Source organism: Rhinoderma darwinii, chromosome 11, assembly GCF_050947455.1.
Source record: "Rhinoderma darwinii isolate aRhiDar2 chromosome 11, aRhiDar2.hap1, whole genome shotgun sequence".
In the NCBI taxonomy this organism is placed as follows: Eukaryota; Metazoa; Chordata; class Amphibia; order Anura; family Rhinodermatidae; genus Rhinoderma; species Rhinoderma darwinii.
In genome coordinates, this window is record NC_134697.1 from 56,702,722 (window position 1) to 56,724,070 (window position 21,349).

At 43.1% G+C, this 21,349-nt stretch overlaps 1 protein-coding gene across 2 annotated transcripts in view; it reads right to left on the reverse strand.

Moving 5' to 3' along the window:
* Nucleotides 1-19,141, reverse strand: part of LRRC20 (leucine rich repeat containing 20) — a 495,648-nt gene extending 476,507 nt beyond the window's left edge. The window contains exons 1-2 of one of the 2 annotated variants that reach the window (XM_075841568.1): nt 18,954-19,141; nt 1,485-1,594 (exon numbers count right to left, since the gene is read on the reverse strand). In XM_075841568.1, the coding sequence (XP_075697683.1) occupies nt 1,485-1,554 (70 nt within the window). In that variant the 5' untranslated portion in view covers nt 1,555-1,594; nt 18,954-19,141. Of the gene's footprint in view, nt 1-1,484; nt 1,595-6,533; nt 6,620-18,953 lie in introns of those variants that run through there. The other variant, XM_075841569.1, reaches the window with a different exon arrangement.
* Nucleotides 19,142-21,349: the final 2,208 nt, after the last annotated feature.

The following is a 21,349-nucleotide window of genomic DNA, read 5'->3' on the forward strand; positions in this document are numbered from 1 at the left end:
AGAATACATCATTTATAGCTATTAGTAAATAGAAAAGCAGTGAAATTCACCAATCTTGCACTGAAGATGTATCTTAATGGAATCCTTTGCAATTATCAAAAACATTACTGGAAATAAAATAGAATTCTAAGGCTTAACTTTTACTGTTAATTCCTTTTAAAAGTGTATGAAACAATGTTTACATGTAAAGGACTTTGAACACGTATCAAATTTTCATAAGGAGCTGGTTTCTTCTCCCATGTCACGTGTATACATAGGAAGACATCAAGTAGTACATTTCAAAACATCTTACAAGCTTATGCATGTACAAAAAAGAACAGCTATTTGCGCTGTCCCTTTAAAAAATAAGTTTTCCATTTTTTATACATTTATTTTTCCCCCCACACGTCCCCTTGCATATAATAATGATCAAACCTCCTACCCATTCTGATGTAAGGTGTGCTTGATTCCACTCCTCAAACACGGGGACTGGGAAACCGCTCTTTAATATAGAGTAATTATTCTCTCTCCTAACATTTCTTTTTGGCCCAAACTCATCAGTGGAGATTGGCTATTCAGTCCTTTTGTCGTCCTTGGTTGCTTCCATTGGAGTTGGTTTCCGCTCCATAAAGTTTCACGTTTTTTCTGCGGAACAATAGAGCAGTCGAGTGCACTATCGTTTCCACTAAGAAAACGGAGACTTTACGGAACAAAACCAACGGAATAATTATCATTAAAATCAATGGTATTGCAAACGGAAGCTAAGGTTTCAATTCATGGGCTCCTCCGACGGAAAGGTCTAACAAAACCAACGAACAGAAGCCTGACGCTTATGTGAACACACCCTAAGAGCTCAGGGAAGCCTGCAGGTCGTTGGTCCAGAAAATGTTGCTTGTTCTTACAGGACACTTCTTTCAGACGTAATTTGAGCCGTTCTTCATTGAAGTCAATGAAGCACAGCTCAAAATTTACGGCTGTCAGAGAAGCCTCGCATAATACGAGGAGGAGCAATTACGGCTGAAACGAGGCAGCTGTTTTCTCCTGAAAACAGGCTGTCATTTCAGACGTAAAAGCCTCTCACCGTGTGCACATAGCCTTAAAGAAAACATCTCAGCTCTCCTGACTCGGGATACCTCTCTTCCCATAAAATAACAATGCTGATGCACCTCACATTGTGCCATTTTTCTTTTATTCTTACTGGTAACGTATTAATAAATGAACAACTGGGCCTTACCATTCCCCTCTTCAACAGGGATTATCCCTTCACAGACTGACACGGTTAGCATTTATTGGATAATATGAGAATGTGTAGAGGCATTCGCTACTGAAAAGGGAAATGGTAACACACAGTTGGAAATTTATTAACATATTTCCAAGAGGAGTAACAGAGGAACAGCACAAGGCAGAGTTATAAGAAAATATGCTTCAGAATTGTTTTTTATGTGGAATGCCAAAGAGCTGACTGGTAGTCATAAGACTTTTTAAACATAAAATACTTAACTTACCTAGATGGTGTCCTCCACTTTCCACCAACTCATTGACCTTTCTTGCTACTTTGGCTACAGCTTCTGCCATTCTTTTTGTATTCAGTCGTAGCTGTTCTTCCAGTGCTTACCTATAATAATTGAATACTGGTTAGATCTGAGAATGTGTAAATAAGCTGTGCTAAGTTGTCTACGTAACTTAGATTCACTTCTATGGGAGTTACAGAGACAGCGTAGGAAAACATGTTTGGCTATTTCAGTAAAACCCGGCCACATCACATCAGTCAGTGGCCGGAGCCCAGCAACAGCGGCAGGATGGGGTCCGCGTTTTAGAGATAGGCAAGAGGCAGCATCTAATTGGATGTTTTTTGCATATCCTGTGGATGTCCTATAAAAAATTCTGAGATGGGAATACCCCTTTTAAATACCAGGGCCGTTAATTATTCCACTCTTAACCCTCAAGCGCCCTTGAGACTACAGGAAATAAAATAAAAAGAGTGTGCTGGAATGGAATCTGTCAGGTGTTTTATTTTATTGCATCCCCCTTGAACACTTTTTTTTTTTTTTTTTAACTCGAAAATCTCTTTCATACACATTTAGAGGAGTGCGACTCGGCAGGGAACATAACGTGTCATATTTATAGCTCAAACATTTACACACTGCCTAAAATGTCTAGCCATGTAAATCCAGAATTGCCAATCTGGTATTTTGTGAGTTTCAAGTATTACCAAATGACAGTGGGGCAGATGTACGAAGACTGACATTTCATACACCAGTCTCCCACTCGCATCAGACATAGAATTTAAAAAAAATATATATGTATTCTCAGCTCCTCACTTCTCCCCTACAGGCCACGGCTCATACAAGGTCCTGACACTGAGCAGCGTCGGGGCCTTGTATGCGATGCAGCACTCAACGTCGTGAGTGCTGCGTCAAAAACAACGTCCGGAGGCTGGCCGGCGCTAGTATCATGAAGGAGTCACAACATGCTGAGGGAACCCGGAGAGAAGCGAAGGGGAGTGGGGAGGTGAGAATACATGTTCACAGGGGTGGGGTAGTCTTATCTGGGTACGGGGCCTGGTAAGGGCCTCTACCTTGCTACGCCGCACTGAGTGAAATCTATGCCAGTTAGAAACGGAGATAGTTTTCCTCTATAATTTACGCTATAATAAGCTAGTTGGGCTATGGTGGCCCTGCCCCTTTTAATAAGCCACGCCTCCTAAGGCGAGTATGCCGTAAAATGCCTAAAAATCACTTTTCTATGGTTTAGAACAGTTGATAAATCAGTAGCGGAGCGGAAACAAGTATGTATGTACAACAAAATATATGGAGCCATGAAAAAAAAATGATGTAATTGTGTAGCATTACTGACAGTAGCTGTTAAACCAGTAACACCTGATATTATTGTATATTAAAGGGTGAGGCCCAACAAGATCACATAATCCTTCTTTGTAGATTCACCTCAATAGATTATTAGTAGGAGAGAGAAATATGTGACAGACGATCTGTTCTTTTCTGCAGAAATGAACATAAAATAATAATAATAAACTTATCAATATAGTTCATCTACGAAATCTGCCCTGCATTGTCCGTAGGCTCTGGCGCACAGATGATCATCCTCATCTCCTTGACGGCATTAATTCCACTGCATGAATATAGTCAGTATGAGAACAATATTTACTAACAAGTTTACAAGTCAAAAAAAGTCAAGATTAGTAAATCAAAAGCTGATCCCAATGGTAAACCTTCACTGTTGTACAGCAGAGCCTTCTGAAGGTGGCTGTACAGAGGCACATAAAGCCCCTGCGGCACTCCACGTGGCACCAAATGGTACTCCGTACAGCAGCACATTATTGAGTTATTCGCCACTGGAAGCAATGCTTCTAGGAGAGAAGAGTTTAGGAATGCGGCACCCGCTGGAGCATGCCGCAATATTTTTTCTAGTAGATTCTTCACAGTATCTTCTGTATTCGTCCGTAAAAATCCACGCATATACGAAAATACAGTAGGGCCCCATGTAAGTGTACAGATGCCGTCATATGGCTCTTTTGTGAGCAGGAGTTGTAAAACAATACTCAGATGTGGAGGCTCACATTTATTACTTTACCAAAATTCTGCTAACAGTAAAAAGATGCTGCTGCAGACGACTGCCCATGTGCATTGGTCACTGGGGTAAGTAGTAGTCTGAACTCAAGTCATCCTCAAGACTATGCTGGTGCCTAATCCTAGCCTTTGGCACAGTCTCTTCTATGGTGTGAGAGGGCAGAGGTTGATGACATAACTCACCAATTCCTGCCGGTCTGCTCCAGTTTGCAGCACCAGAGACAGGAGACCCAGTACGTTATTAGGTAAGTATTTAGATTTTTATTGAGCAGCACAAAAATAATAATGACATACATTTTTTTTTAGAAAGTCCCAAAGACTTTCAACTCAAGGGGACTGATCAGTTTTAAGTGACTTTTGTCAAATCAAAAGCTAGTTCTTGTGTTTTAGATGTCACCAATTGTACCCATGTTCAATAAAGTGTAGGTTGAAAATTGCTAAACATTTTGGTCCAGTTCACACTTTCCTTAGCCAGACGAAGGAGTTGGATGTACAGGGAAGTGAGGTATAATTTAACGCTTAAGAGTTTCCAATTCTAGTTTAGGCAACCAGTAGAATACATCACATGCAAAGTGTGAATACAGCCATAAACCGATTTAAGTACAGAGAATGGAAAAATGCCACAATGCAACCTGTATCTAATTATTATTACAAAACTATTTAAGTCACTGTCATCTTTAAAGGGGGTTTCCGAGTAAACACTTTTATGTGTCAGTGCTTTTAACCTCGGAATGTGATTACATTTTGTGATACAAAATTGGCCCTGTTTCCCGATGCTGCCATGGGGCACATGACTGATGACGTCACCCTTTCTGCTCGCTGTTTACCAGCCATATACCCATCACGTGGTCAAACAGTTAAAAGTTTCTGCCTGGTAGACGTCACGTCACTAGTGCCATGTATGGGCTGTTCTGTTATACAGCCAGGAATGCGCATGCGGACGAGTGGTAGAACAGCGGGGACCGCACATGCTCTTTCCTCGCTGTAAAACAGAACGGCCCATACACGACACGTCAATAGTTACGTGGCGTATACCAGGCATAAACGTAACAGTTTGACCACGTGATAGGTATACGGCTGGTAAACAGAGCGGGCAAAGTTAGTGACGTCACCAGTCATGAGCCCCATGGCAGCATCGGGAAACGGGGCCAATTTTGATAAGTAGGTGCATCACAAATGTAATCACATTCCGAGGTTAAAAGCACTGACACATAAAAGTGTTCGCTCCGGAAAAAAACCCTTTAAACATCAAAAGAATATCTTGTTATTGGTCTTTCTCCATGTTGTTTTAATGTCATGAAACTTTGTTCATCTTGCAAAAACCATTAACACTACTCCTGTAGCACTCAGCCTCTGTGTTTTTGAACAAAAGGAATGAATGCCTACCCAACAAAACGTGATCACACACCAACAGTGGAGCATTCACTACCTCAATAGAAAAAGTCACTATGTGAGGCCATTAGGGACAGATGCATGCTAAATGGCAATGGAGGAATAATAGACCAAAACTTCATTAATCGGACGATTGATTTGTAACAAACACCTACAAACACAGTACACAAATGAAAATGTGCCTAGAAATACAAATGGGTTTGCGGACAACGGTTTCTAGTTTTGATCTTTTTTTCAGTTATTAACCCCTCAGAGGGACTGTCCCAGTATTAAATGTTAGAACAATATAATTTAGCAGTAAAAATTGAGCAACTTTGTAATTTGAAGTGTAGCTAAATGTTTGACAAACTTCTGACATGTCAGAAGTTTTTATTGGTGGGGGTCCGAGCACGGAGACCCCCAAGCTGAAGCGTTCGTGTGAGCGCTCAGCTGCTTCGTTTCTGTTAGTCTTTTTACGGAAATAAATGTATCGGAGTACGGGCTCATAGACTTTCTATTGAGTCCGTACACCGATACATTTATTTCCGGAAAAAGCCGAACAGACACGAAGCAGCTGAGCGCTCACACGAACACTTCAGCTGCTTCATTCTAGAGATTGGTGGGGGTCTAAGTGCTCAGACCCCCACTAATACAAACTTCTGACATGTCACAGACATGTCAGAAGTTTATCGAACTTTTAGCTACACTTAACTTAACTCATTTTACAAAAATGCTCTAGTTGCGAGATATTCGCTTTACTTCATAATAATGGCGCCCCCTGGTGTTCAATCTGTACAGTAACGTCCAAGCATCATACAGAGTTGATTGAAGGAGGACGAACATGTTCAGTTCTACTCTCAAACGGTCACGAGCCAAAAGAAAATGTCTTATCTGCTTGAAGTAGAGAAGAAGCTTGTCGTGTGGATGGAGATGCATAGCTAAGACTACAGCAGGGGGATAAATATGAACTTTTTTTATTTATTTAAAAATGTTAAAAAAAGCTTTTTTTTCATTGGCAATTTTTGTGGCGGAATCCGCAGCATTTCCGCCGCAAAAGTCGCAACACACAGCTCTTTGTTGTGGATTTTACCTCCCTATTGAATTTAATGGGAAAAACCACAATAGAAGAGCAGCAATTCCACAGCATAAATGGACATAGATTTTCCGCAATTAATTCCATTGTGGAAAATCTGCAGTGCTTCCCCCTAGTGTGTTCCTACCCAAAGGGTAGGTCCACACGTTGCGTAAACACCGCGTATTTTCAACAACTGATTTCACTGTGGAAAATCCACAGCTTATTACAGCAGCAGCAGCAGAGTGGATGAGATTTGAACAACTCTAATCCACACGCGTAAAAATTCAGCTGAAAAAACGTTCAGAAATTGACTTGCGGTGCGGCTTGTAATCCGCAGCATGTCAATTTATGCTTCTGAATTGCTGCTTTTCTGTTGCAGGTTTTTCTTATTGAATTCAATGGGAGGTAAAACCTGTAACAAATAGCAAATGTTGTGATTTTTGTGGCGAAAAGACTGCGGTTCCACCGCAAAAGTCGCAGAGCTTTTTTGGTTTAAAATTAATAAAGACATGTATACTTACCACCCCGGTGTTGTCATAGCAATGCTTTCTTTTGTTTTCCATCCAGGCTGGCCTCCTAGGAAGACATTTCCTCCCATGTGACTGCTGCAGCCAATCACAGCTTTATCCTAGGAGGCTGCACAGACAACAGAGAGACATGTTGCCATGACAACGGAGAACGGGATAATTATAAACTCTTTCAACCACTATTTTGCAGCGGACATTGCGCCCAAAAAACTGCACCATAATTTGGTGCGGTTTTTGGGGCTTAATTCCCTAAGGTTTACGCTGTGTACTTTAATTGGTTGTTCCAGTTCATCAGTGTAATGGGGTAAAAAGTTATGCAATCAAAGTGGTTGTCTCGGGAGGCGCATGCACGTGGAGCTGATGGTGGACGCTTCTCACTAGAGCTCCGCACTTCCCTGAACACCAGAGCGGTTAAAATAAGCTAACACCAGCGGGACACTTACAGTTCCTATCGGAAATACCTCCGGACTTCTCCTGGATTTACTTGATGGCAAAAGGTAACGCCAAAAGAGGAGGCATAACCACCAGAGCCTCTGATGCGTTCACCACTCCGGACCTCGTGGAGCCGCCATTACAAATTCCGGCCTCCGCCCCACTTCGCCAGCATCACAGAGTTACACTCCCCCCAGCTAATGGAACAGCTCCTGGCTTCCAGTGCCGGTACTCCACAGATCAAAAGTCCTGGCACTGTCCTGGATCTATTTGGAGAGGACTCCTCAGACGGCTCCTCAATAGGGAGGAATGCGACAGGGGTACAGATGAGTCTGATGGACTCAGAGGACGCCGGAGGCTCACACGCTTCCCCTCCATTGTTGGCAGAGGGCTCCACAGTATATTGAGGTGACAAAGATCTCATTGTTAGATTTTTCACAATTGCTCCAACAAGAACTGGAGAAAGCTTGTATCAAAATTACATCTGACTTGAAATCCGACTTTAAAGAACTTGGGGACAGGATTGAAGCCATAGAGACTAAAATGGATGACACGGTTACCACAGTGAATCAGCATACCTCTAGGATTTAAGATATATATACACAATTGGAAGACGCTCATTGTAAAATAGAGGACCTAGTGAACAGGTCCCGCAGGGAAAACTTTAGGATTAGAGGCCTCCCTGAAAAGGTTTCGGACTTGGAAGCAGTAGTAGATGATCTATTTAAGACTTCTCCCAGACCTTCCCCAGCGCTATTATGAGATCGACAGGGTCCATAGAGCGGTCACTGCACCTAGGGCTGATGGACTACCGACATTGTGGTGAAACCACACTACTATACAGTAAAAGAAAAGATAACGAAAGCTGCTCCGGAGAAGGAAACCATATTTGTAAAGGATCTGCCAGGCACAGCTTCGGGGTTAACGCCCATAGATAATCAGTCTGCACCTGCTTCTATGTCTGTGAGACTAACTCCATCTTCCACCACTCAGGATGGCAGGATTAGGAGTGGGAGAACCTATCACAGCCTGGCCAGACGGAGCTAGCTCCCGCCCTCTGTCTATTTATACCTGCCTTTCCTATTCCTCCTTTGCTTGTGATTCTTCTCGTTTGGTTTCCTGGCCCTGCTGCAGCTTCTTGTACTATTTTCCTTGCTTCATATTGACCCCGGCTTGGTGACTACTCTCCTGCTCTGCGTTTGGTACCTCGTACACTCCTGGTTTGACTCGGCTTGTTCACTACTCTCCTGCTCTGCGTTTGGCACCTCGCACTCTCCTGGTTTGACTAGGCTTGTTCACTTCTCTTGTTGCTCACGGTGTTGCCGTGGGCAACTGCCCCTTTCTCCCCCTAGCTCTGTGTACCCTTGTCTGTTTGTCTGTCGTGCACTTATTGAGCATAGGGACCGTCGCCCAGTTGTAGCCCATCGCCTAGGGCGGGTCGTTGCAAGTAGGCAGGGACTGAGTGGCGGGTAGATTAGGGCTCACTTGTCTGTCTCCCCACCCCCGTCATTACAATATTACTGCGAGATGATAGGATTCAGATTTATGCGGATATTTCTCCTCATACAAGTCAAAAAAGACGAAGCTTCAAACCCCTGCTTCAACTACTACTGTCCAGGGACATATAGTATAGATGGGCGTTTCCATTTCATCTGGTGTTTTCACACCACAACCGCATGAACAGCTTCTCTACCCTCGAAGATGGAGAGGACTTGCTGGAATCTCTGGGATTTCTTGCCAAGGAGAGTCGATTCACCTCAAAGCCGCAGTCTTCCCTACGAGATAATACTACAACGGAGAAGATTAAATCTCTGTGGACCCTAAAGTCTAAGAATGGTTCACCTAAACGTCCGGAAACCTGATGGTCATAGACTGATCTACTTTCAAAGTTCTTTTGATCCTGTGGAGATCTCTCGCATTCGAAGGTCAAATTTGGTTTAGTGTAACCGGTTTTATTGTGGAGGATAATTTCTTCTGTTATTTTTGTCTAACACAGTGGCTGCCGCCAGCTCAGAGGAGCCGGACATGTACCCTCCTATAGGAGTGTGTAATGTTTGACTTGAGAGTTCAAGTATATTTGTCTAGATTAGATTAGGCACACTCTTCCTTTACCCTATTGGATTTTAAAATGATTTTTTTAATTTGGCTCTTCAGCCACTTGCCTCATTGATTTAAATGCTAGACTCGGAAGTATGGCTTTTTGTATCCCTTCCGTTTTTCCCCTTTTTTCTTCTCCCCGTTTGTTTTTTCGCTTTACCCTACATTATAAATGTGTCATCTGTTCGATGATGTTTCATTATTTCATCTGTTTCTACATTTCATATGATGGCTAACACAATTCTGTCATTTAAGATGATCATGCATAATGTTCAGGGCTTCAATAATCCACTGAAGAGAAGCCTTTTGTTATTATTCTATGCATTGTGATAGTGTTTTTCCAAGAATTGCATTTTTCTTCTAGATCTAGTCCTAGATTTATGCATCCTCGATTTCCAACTTACTAAATGGCCTTGGCAGATGAGAGGAAGAGAGGAGTGGGCATTTTTTTTTTTGCTAATCGTACGCATTTTGTGCATCAGAACACAGTTGCAGACCCAGAGTGCGGGTACCTCTTGATATCTGGAACAACTCATGATGAACAGATCACCTTTGTCACTTATTATGCCCCTAATACTAAACAGGTTCCTTTCTTGAAACGCTTATTTCAGACTTTGGCCCCGCACCTTGTAGGTAGGGTCATTTTTGGTGACGATCTCAAGCTCCCATTAGACCATACTTTAAATAGATCCACTGATGGCATATCCCCCTTAACATCCCTCCCACTACACGTGGCTTACAATTGGCTAAACTACACGTGGCTTACAATTGGCTAAACTACGTCGTTCTCATGACATGGTGGTTGCTTGGCATTCGATCGATCCAACAATAGACCATTTATTTTTTACATCTAGATGGTTATATAGTGTCGAAAAAGCTTCCATTCCTTCAGTTCCATGGTCAGATCACGGCCCGGTCTGTATAACTATGGATTGTTTTTGGCTAAAACCAATACAAGTCCCATAGTGCTTGAATGAATCTAAATTGAACGACCCTACTTTACTAAAGGAATTAAAGTGTAGCTAAACGTTTGACAAACTTCTGACATGTCATAGTATCAGGTCAGAAGTTTGGATTGGTGGGGGTCCGAGCACTGAGACCCCCACCAATCTCTAGAACGCAGCAGCTGAAGTGCTCATGTGAGCGCTCAGCTGCTTCGTGTCTCACTATGACATGTCAGAAGTTTGTCAAACGTTTAGCTACACTTTAACCTCGGAACTTAAACTAGATTTTGCTCAGAATAAACCGGAGGATACATCCTTCTCAAACTGTGAAGCCCATAAGGCCACTATTAGGGGGAAACTTATACAAATGGCCTCTAAACTTAAGAAACAGAGGGATTTCTACCTGTAAATTAATGTGAACTGAGACTCATCCCTTCTATGCGGCCCAATGATGACTCTATATCACTAAGTCCTATTATTAGATGGAAAAAAGTTTGCTTGTCATATATACACAATGCCTAATTGATGCATTTAAAAGCTCAAGCGATGACATAATGGGCTTGGCCTTCTATTTCTCAAAAGAAAAAGAAAACTTTACGCAAATAGCATGAGGGTTGAGCATTTATTAATAAAGTAAATGTGTGGTGCGGAACAAACACATAATAAAAACATCAAACAGCGATATGGTTTTAGAGAATCTGTAAAAGAACTTCCATTTATATGTGATGAAAGAAGACTGGCACCACTGCCACTTGTTATGCAGACCGCGGCATACACCAAAAGCATCTGAACAGAGGAAAATTCTACAATGAAGATTAAAGCATACCTAACTTTTTATATGACTTTTCAGAATAAGCTCTTGTATGAGTGTACATGATAAATAACACTATTTCTTGCCATTGTAGGATTTGTTTTCTGACTTTATTAGCAGATTTCACCGCAGCAGGCTGTATCTTTAATTCTAAGTTTTCTCTGAGCTAGTGGCCAAAGCCTAACTGCTATCACGTCTTCTATATACTGAACGCAGAGATGAGAGAGCAGTATTCTCCTCTCCTCTATCACATGTATATAGAAGCTGCAGCAGGATGGAGGACATTATACAGCAGTAATGAGGAGCACCCCTGTCTGTGTCTTTTTGACTCTCCTCCTTCCCCCCTCCCCTCTCCATAGACTTGTAAGGGAAGCATGCCTGCTTCCTCTTTTTTTTTTTTTTTCTCTGCTCCTTCCTCCTGCTGCCATATTTAATGTACTTGTTTAGTGTTTAGAAATATTTTTCTAATAGACATTTATTAAAAATTGAATATCATTTTAACGCAGCAGCTTCTATGTATCCACTATACATAGAAGCTGCATAACGCAGCTGAAGGTCAAATCAGTCAGTCAGCTGGACTACGAATGCTTAGTGCCTCTGAAATACAATATAACCCCAAAACCGATCAAATCTAAGTTAACTTAGAGCTGATTGGTAATATTGTGCATTGAGATGAGACGTTTTTGGCCGAGCGGTAAGAAATGCATAAACGGCAAAAACTTTCTGGATTTTACTGTGAATTGCTGTGGTATTCACCTGTGCAGTTTTTACAGGTGAAACACATTTATTTTACAAGTTTGACCTGTGAAAACCGAACAGGCAAAAAACGCATCGAAAACCGCAGCAAATCGTGGTAAAACTGGGTTTGGTTTGAGGTGAAATTTTATGCTTTTTTTTGTACCGAAAAGCCAAAAAGATCTAATTTAAAGAGGCTCTGTCACCAGATTTTGCAGCCCCTATCTGCTATTGCAGCAGATAGGCGCTGCAATGTAGATTACAGTAACGTTTTTATTTTTTTAAAAACAAGCATTTTTGGCCAAGTTATGACCATTTTTGTAGTTATGCAAATGAGGCTTGCAAAAGTCCAAGTGGGTGTGTTTAAAAGTAAAAGTCCAAGTGGGCGTGTATTATGTGCGTACATCGGGGCGTTTTTAATACTTTTACTAGCTGGGCGCTCTGATGAGAAGTATCATCCACTTCTCTTCAGAACGCCCAGCTTCTGGCAGTGCAGATCTGTGACATCACTCACAGGTCCTGCATCGTGTCGGACACATCGGCACCAGAGGCTACAGTTGATTCTGCAGCAGCATCGGCGTTTGCAGGTAAGTAGCTACATCGACTTACCTGCTAACGCTGATGCTGCTGCAGAATCAACTGAAGCCTCTGGTGCCGATGTGTCCTCGCTCGTCTGACACGATGCAGGACCTGTGAGTGACGTCACAGATCTGCACTGTCAGAAGCTGGGCGTTCTGAAGAGAAGAGGATGTTACTTCTCGTCAGAGCGCCCAGCTAGTAAAAGTATTAAAAACGCCCCGATGTACGCACATAATACACGCCCACTTGGACTTTTACTTTTAAACACACCCACTTGGACTTTTGCAAGCCTCATTTGCAGAACTACAAAAATGGTCATAACTTGGCCAAAAATGCTCGTTTTTTTAAAATAAAAACGTTACTGTAATCTTCATTGCAGCGCCTATCTGCTGCAATAGCAGATAGGGGTTGCAAAATCTGGTGACAGAGCCTCTTTAAATGCACCTTCAGGATTATATTGTTTGTCAAGGGAACACAGGAGCTGCTATTAGCCGAGCGGTCAATCCAGCGGATTAATGGGTTCTTTTTACAGTGTCGTTATGCAGATTCTATGTACAGTGGATACTTAGAAGTTGCACCACTAAAAGAAATAACATTTTCAATAATTGTCTATTAGAAAAATGTCTAAGCGCACTAAACATACATTAAAAAAAGAATGTACGAAGTGAAATCTATGACAGCTATGATAGAACCTTATGATGCTGTAAGCTCAGTTCCGATGAACAGCGGGAGATCCGGGTCACATTACAACCAACTAAATAAGGCATTATAGCTCCGGCACCTCAGCAAATGGCATTAGGTGGGCATACACGAAAGGTGGAAATGACTTTTAAATAACTATACTGGTAAGCAATGTTCCATGTAAGTCTTGACAGCTCCTGAGAGGGCAGGTTAGAGAGCAAGGCGAGTCTCCATCAATGGTGGGCGATCTGATGACCAAAAGTAATACCCCCAGTAAACGCTAATATAGCGACTAAATAAGAGAATAAGAAAACTTATTTTAAATATTAGTTTTAATTACTTTTTTAAAATACTATAATCTTACAAGTACAGCAGTAAAATAGACCATTATAAAAACCAATTATAGGCATCAATGAAAGAATCCCTCATTATACCGCTGTCCCTGTAGATAGTACCATACAGACCCCTGTAGATAGCAACATACTCCTCCCTGTAGATAGCGCCACACAGACCCCCTGTATATAGCGTCACACCCCCTTCCTGTAGATACTGCCACACAACCCCCCTGTAGATAACGTCACACATATCCCACTGTAGATAGCATCACACATCCCCCTGTAGATAGAATCACACGCAGCCCCCTTGTTGATAGTGCCGCACAGCCCCACCTGTAGATAGCGCCACACAGAACCCCCCTGTAGATAGCGCCACACAGAACCCCCCTGTAGATAGCGCCACACAGACTCCCCTGTAGATAGCGCCACAGACTCCCCTGTAGATAGCGCCACACAGACCCCCCCCAGTAGATAGCGCCACACAGCAATCCCCCCTGTAGATAGCGCCACACAGCAATCCCCCCTGTAGATAGCGCCACACAGACTCCACTGTAGATAGTGCCACAGACTCCCCTGTAAATAGCGCCACACAGACCCCCCCAGTCGATAGCGCCACACAGCAATCCCCCCTGTAGATAGCGCCACACAGCAATCCCCCCTGTAGATAGCGCCACACAGCAATCCCCCCTGTAGATAGCGCCACACAGCAATCCCCCCTGTAGATAGTGCCACACAGCAATCCCCCCTGTAGATAGCGCCACACAGACCCCCCCGGTAGATAGTGCCACACAGACCCCCCTGTAGATAGCGCCACACAGACCCCCCTGTAGATAGCGCCACACAGACCCCCCTGTAGATAGCGCCACACAGCAATCCCACCCTGTAGATAGTGCCACACAGCAATCCCCTCTGTAGATAGTGCCACACAGCAATCCCCCCTGTAGACAGTGCCACACAGCAATCCCCCCTGTAGATAGTGCCACACAGCAATCCCCCCCTGTAGATAGTGCCACACAGCAATCCCCCCTGTAGACAGTGCCACACAGCAATCCCCCCCTGTAGATAGTGCCACACAGCAATCCCCCCTGTAGATAGTGCCACACAGCCCCCTCTCCCCTTGTATATAGTGCTACACAGTCTTCTTCTCCCCTTGTATATAGTGCTACACAGCCTCCCTCTCCTTGTATATAGTGCTACACAGCCTCCCTCTCCCCTTGTATATAGTGCTACACAGCCCCCCTCTCCCCTTGTATACAGTGCTACATAACAATCCCCCCCGTATATAGCACTACACAGCCCTCCTCTCCCCTTGTATATAGTGCTACACAGCCCTCCTCTCCTCTTGTATATAGTGCTACACAGCCCACCTCTCCCCTTGTATATAGTGCTACCCAGCCCCCCTCCTCCCCTTGTGTATATAGTGCTACCCAGCCCCCCTCCTCCCCTTGTGTATATAGTGCTACACAGCCGCCCTCCTCCCCTTGTATATAGTGCTACACAGCCGCCCTCCTCCCCTTGTATATAGTGCTACACAGCCCCCTCCTCCCCTTGTATATAGCGCTACGCAGCCCCACTCCTCCTTGTATATAGTGCTACACAGCCCCCTCCTCCCCTTGTATATAGCGCTACACAGCCCCACTCCTCCTTGTATATAGTGCTACACAGCTCCCCCCCCCCCACGCTCCCCCAAAAAAAATTGTACTTACCCTTCCCTCGCAGGAGGGACACATGCACAGACCAGCGTGATGGGACGTCATCACACCGGCCTGTGCGACGCCCATCGCTTTATAGGCTGCAGGCTTAACGTGAGCAGCAGCCTATTGTAATCATTTGTACATGCGTCCTGAGGACGCACATACAAGTGAATGTGGCTGTCGTGACAGTGTGCAGGCTTTAAACTTTAGTGAGCGGGCGGACCGTGGAAGGTGCGTGGCCGCGCACCTTATAGGGAACACTGCTGGTAAGTGGCCTCATTTTCGATTAGGCCTGATTCACACGAACGCTGCGCATCTTGGACGTGAAAACCTGCAGTTTTTCACGTCCGAGGGGTTATCCGTGCTCAGCGCTGCGGGACACGATGTCACGCATCCACCATAGTTGAGAGTCTATGGAGGGATGCGTGAAAAGATAGGACATGTCCTATTTTCACACGGTCCATTGAAACAACGCCTGTGTGAACAGCCACATTGAATTACATAGGTCCGTGGGACAGCCGCTGTTTCAACGGACGTCCCACGGACGTTTAACACATTCGTGTGAATCGGGCCTTACAAGAACATTTAGAAAAATGTTAATCCTGGACAAAAAGACAAATCTTCCAGCTGTAAATGGATTACCATCAGAAGATTATTCTCCAGACTGTCCACCAGTCATCATTGGGAAAGAAGAAATTATTTGAAAGAAACACATCGGATGTCATAATATTGCAAAAGAAATCTGAACTTGTTTTGGAAATATTGATGGAAAGTCTTCATAAATATTGATAAACCTCCTATTATGTATTTCAGTTTCTCAACATTTTCAAGATCTCTGGCTTTTGCTGAAAAAATCTGTAGTAGATTTGGCTGAGATTCGTGGCAGAAACCGTAGGCTAACATTCGGAATTCTGCCACATTTCTGCACACAGATTATCTTAATTCAAGGGTCAGTTCACACTGAGTACCAAAAAACGTACCAAAAAACGTCAGAAAATGCCTCCTATTGATTTAAATGGGAGGCGGAGGAGTTTTTTTCCCGCGAGCGGAAAAACAGTGTTGCGGGAAAAAGAAGCGACATGCCCTATCTTCGGGCGTTTACGTCTCTGACATCTCATGGACATCAATGGGAGGCAGAGAAAGCGTATTTCGCAGCGTTTTTGCCCACGGCGCTCAATGTTTGCAAGCGAAACACGCTGCGAGAGATGCGGCAAACGGCATGCAGGTAGATCAAAATCTGCCTCAAAATTCCAAATGGAATTTTGAGGCAAAATTTTCTGCCTGAAAAAAACTCTGTGTTAACATACCCTAGGGGGATGTTCACACAGAGTGTTTTCAGCTGTTTTTTGGGCCATAAATGTTCCGAAAAACGGCTGAAAAAAATCGGAAACAGAACGCCTCCAAACTTCTGCCCATTATTTTAAAAAAAAACCGGCTGTGACAAAGAAGTGCATGTCACTTCTTCAGCCGTTTTTTCATAGACTATAGAAAAACAGCTCTTAAAACGGAGGTAAAAAAACGCTGCGAAAAAAATACGCGAAAATCACGAGTGGCTTAAAAAAACTTCTGAAAATCAGGAGCTGTTTAAATACGCAGCTGTTTTCAAGGGAAAACAGCTCCTGATTTTCAGACGTTTTTTAAGCCACTCGCAATTTATGAAAAACTTACATTAAAAACTGATGCCACACGGAACTGAAATGCATTAAATACGGTCTGTTTTTTGCAGATGCAAGACAGACACGTTCGTCTGAATCAGGCCTGAGGGTATGTGCACACACACTAATTACGTCCGTAATATACGGACGTAATTCGGCCGCAAGTGCCGGACCGACCACAGTGCAGGGAGCTGGGCTCCTAGCATCATACTTATGTACGATGCTAGGAGTACCTGCCTCGCTGCAGGACAACTGTCCCGTACTGTAATCATGTTTTCAGTACGGGACAGTAGTTCCACGGAGAGGCAGGGACTCCTAGCATCGTACATAAGTATGATGCTACTCCTAGCATCGTACATAAGTATGATGCTAAGAGCCCGGCTCCCTGCACTGTGTTCGGTCCGGGACTTGCAGCCGAAATACGTCCGTCAATTACGGACGTAATTAGTGTGTGTGCACATACCCTAAAAGCAATGCTTCTAGGGGAGAATATCTCCATGATACGGTATCTGATGAACATGGCATGTGCCAAATCAGACAGAGACAACTTCATACAAAGGTACTGTAGGACCCTATAGAAGTCTATGGGTAACCTATTACGTCTCCATGTAACTTGGAACTTATACAGAGACGTACCGTTAGGCTGGATTCACACGACCATGTTACGTCCGTAATGAACGGAACGTATTTCGGCCGGAAGTCCCGGACTGAACACACTGCAGGGAGCCGGGCTCCTAGCATCATAGTGATGTACGATGATAGGAGTCTCTGCCTCGCTGCAGGACAACTGTCCCATACTGTAATCATGTTTTCAGTACGGGACAGTAGTTCGATGGAAAGGCAGGGACTGCTAGCATCGTACATAACTATGATGTTAGGAGCCCGGCTCCCTGCACTGTGTTCGGTCCGGGACTTCCGGCCAAAATACGTTCCGTCCATTACGGACGTAACATGGTCGTGTGAATCCAGCCTAATACAGCCATGTGCATTGGGCCTTAGGCTCTGTTCACATCTGCGTCAAAGGCCCTGTTAGGAGTCTCCATCACAGTTACAGGAAAAAATGCCAGATGAAATAACGCTTGTATCCAGTCTACGCAATTCTCTGAACTAAACACACAAATCTCCGCTCGGTCTCTCTCACTTCTGAAAAACTTTAATGCCGGGCTACACCTACACTTTTTTTAGCAAGATTTTCACCCCTGTGCAGCTGTCACTCTATGTCACTTTATGGCCAGTTCACAGTTTTTCAATACGTTTTTTTGACGCGAAAACCATGTCGGAAAACACGCCAAAAAACGGCCAAAGATGCCCCCCATTGATTTCCATGGATGGCGGAGGAGTTTTTTTGCCGCGAGCAGAAAAACCGTCTCGTGGGAAAAAGTAGCGACATGCCCCATCTTTGGGCATTTACGTCTCTGACCTCCCATTGACATCAATGGAAGGCAGAAAAAGCGTATTTTGCAGCGTATTTTTGCCGGTGGCACTTGAGGTTTTTTTACACATTTTTTTAGACGCTGAAACCGCGTCTGAAAATGCGCCAAAAAACTTCCGAAAATGCCTCCTATTGATTTCAATGGGAGGTGGAGGAGTTTTTTTTCCCAGCGAGCGGAAAAACCGTCTCCCGGAAAAAAGAAGCAACATGCCCTATCTTCGGGCGTTTACGTCTCTGACCTCTCATTGACATGGGAGGCAGAGAAAGCGTATTTCGTTGCGTTTTTTTGCCACAGTGCTCAACGGCCGCGGGCGAAAAACGCCATGAAAAACGGCGCAAAAATACGGAATTTTCAGAATTTCTGCCTGCAAAAAACTCTGCGAACAATATTGGAAAACGTCCCTACACAAAGCCTAGGTGTAGCCCTGGCCTAATTATACAAGTTAGTCAACATTTTTGCATAACGAGTCGTGGGATGATTCGTGGGATGATTTTCTGATACCGGTCATTATCATCACGATGACTTGCAGCAAAACAAGAACAACTTTACCAAAAATATTACCTTCCCACTATACCCAAAAATAAAGGAAGGGGGCACATCTGGCATAAAACCCATTGAGTATAAATCATTTAGATGTCAGATTTGTCTATGAAAAGATCTCAGCTGTGGCATCAAAATGTCTCATGAGGAATACACTTATTAACCATTTACTGCCTAACACTTCCAAAAGGAACATCCTTATATGCTGCCTAATTACCAACACATCTTAAAAGTAGCGGAGGGCGCTTTCTGCCCCCAGTCTTGTCATACAGGAGGTTGTCACGTACTTTCTCATACATTCATGTACTGTATTCTACATTTGCACTATAAAGGAAGCAAAGGCTTTCCTGTGCGCCCTCTCCATCCCGTAACTAATAGGTGTATAAATGAATGGAGTATACAGCACTTGTATAGTTACGGATAGTGCCCGCAATGCCAGGCTCAGCACATGGCACTGGCAGCAGATACATGTACTTACCGGTAGTCTGCACACTCTCCGCTTCTATACTGAATGAGCAGGAACAGCTGCAGCATCAGGTGCCGCCCACGCCCACCAATCACAGGCCGGTGCTCCCGGGGCGGACCTAATAGGGAACACAAACATTGCGGCCTGTAGGTGTCGCTGGTCGGGGTGGAGCCGGGACCTCGATTTTGTGCTGTGTCCGTGCAGTCATAGCCTTCCGCGTACTTTACATTTGACATGTATAACATATTATTAGAGTGTAGTCTATACATTGTTATCTCTCGTCATGTCTGTTCTAGTTCCATTCTTTTCTAAGAGCATGTGCTTCATTGCTGTAATTGTATACTTCTCTATTGTAACTTCCTAGATAGCATGTGTTCTGAACGTCTTCCTAAATAGTCCAGTAATATGTTGGTTTTTAAGACTGGACAACCTATGTATACTATGAACAATAGACAGACACCAGTCTTCAGGTCTGTTCACACTTGGGTCAGGTTTTCTGTGATGTTTGACAGTTGGAATAGTGTAGCATTCCACACTATTTTAAGCTATATTCACAATGCAGTTTGAAGTGGACGTTTAGTACATATATGCGGGAAAAAAAATCACCTGGCGTATACCCAGAATGTATACATAGTCTTCAATGGATAGAAAAAAATGAGCAAAATAGTTTATTTTTGGCATATGTCGGAGCAGTATGTTTCAGTATTGACTACACAATTAACCCCTTAGTGTCTAAGCCTGTTTTGGCCTTCAGGACCAGCCCCATTTTTGCAAATCTGACATGTGTCACTTTATGTGGTAATAACTCCAGAATGCTTTTACCTATCCAAGCGATTCTGGGATTGTTTTCTCGTGACATGTTGTACTTTATGATACAGAAAAAATTTTGTCATTAAATTCAATATTTATTTGTAAGAAACGCCAAAATTTAGAGAAAATTAGCAAAAATTAGCATTTTTCTAAATTTTAATGTATTTACTTGTAAAACAGATAGTAATACCACACAAAATACATACTAGTTTATATTTCCCATATGTCTACTTTATGTTTGCGTCGTTTTTTTAACATTCTTTTATTTTTCTAGGACGTTACAACGCTTAGAACTTTAGCAGCAATTTCTCATATTTTCAAGAAAATTTCAAAAGGCTATTTTTTCAGGGACCAGTTCAGTTCTGAAATGGCTTTGAGGGCCTTATATATTAGAAAGTCCCCATAAATCACCCCATTTTGAAAACTGCACCCATCAAAGTATCCAAAACAGCATTCACAAAGTATTTTAGCCCTTTAGGCGTTTCACAGGAATTAAAGCAAAGTAGAGGTGAAATTTACAAATTTCATTTTTTTTCTTCAAAAATTCATTTGTAATAAATTTTTTCTGTACCACAGAAGGTTTTACCCAAGAAATGCAACTCAATATTTATTGCCCAGATTCTGCAGTTTTTAGAAATACCCCACATGTGGCCCTAGCGCGGTCATGGACTGAAACACAGGCCTCAGAAGCAAAGGAGCACCTAGTGGATTTTGGGCCTCTATTTTATTAGAATATATTTTAGGTACCATGTCAGGTGTGAGGAGGCCTTGTGCTGCCAAAACAGTGGAAACACCCCAAAAGTGACCCCATTTTGGAAACTATACCCCTCAAGGAATTTATCTATGGGTATAGTTAGCATTTTGAACCCACAGTTTTTTTGCTAAATTTATTTGAATTAGTATGTGAAGGTGAAAATCTACTTTTTTTGTGAAAAAATTAGGAAATGTTAAATTTTTACAAGGAATAAAGTAGAAAAAACACCCCAACATATGTAAAGCAATGTCTTCCGATTATAGCAATACCCCATATGTGGTAATAAATTGCTGTTTGGACGCACAGCGGGCCTCAGAAGAGAAAGAGCACCATTTGGATTTTGGATTTCTGATTTTGCTGGAATAGTTTTCAGTGCCGTGTCGCGTTTGCAATGCACTGGAGGGAAGAAAACCGTGGAAACCCCCCAATAGTGACCCCATTTTGGAAACTATACCCCTCAAGGAATTTATCTATGGGTATAGTTAGCATTTTGAACCCACAGTTTTTTTGCTAAATTTGTTTGAATTAGTATGTGAAGATGAAAATCTACTTTTTTTCTGAAAAAAGGTAGCCATTTTTAATTTTTACAAGGAATAAAGGAGAAAAAGCGCCCCAACATTTGTAAAACAATTTCTCCTGATTACGTAAATACCCCATATGTGGTAATAAACTACTGTTTGGACCCACACCGGGGCTTAGAAGGGAAGGAGCGCTATTTGGCTTTTGGAGCTCAAATTTAGCTGGAATGTTTTTGGGTGTCATGTCGAATTTGCAAAGCCCCTGAGAGACAGAAACAGTGGAAGCCCCCCAAAAGTAACCCCATTTGGGAAACTACACCACTTAA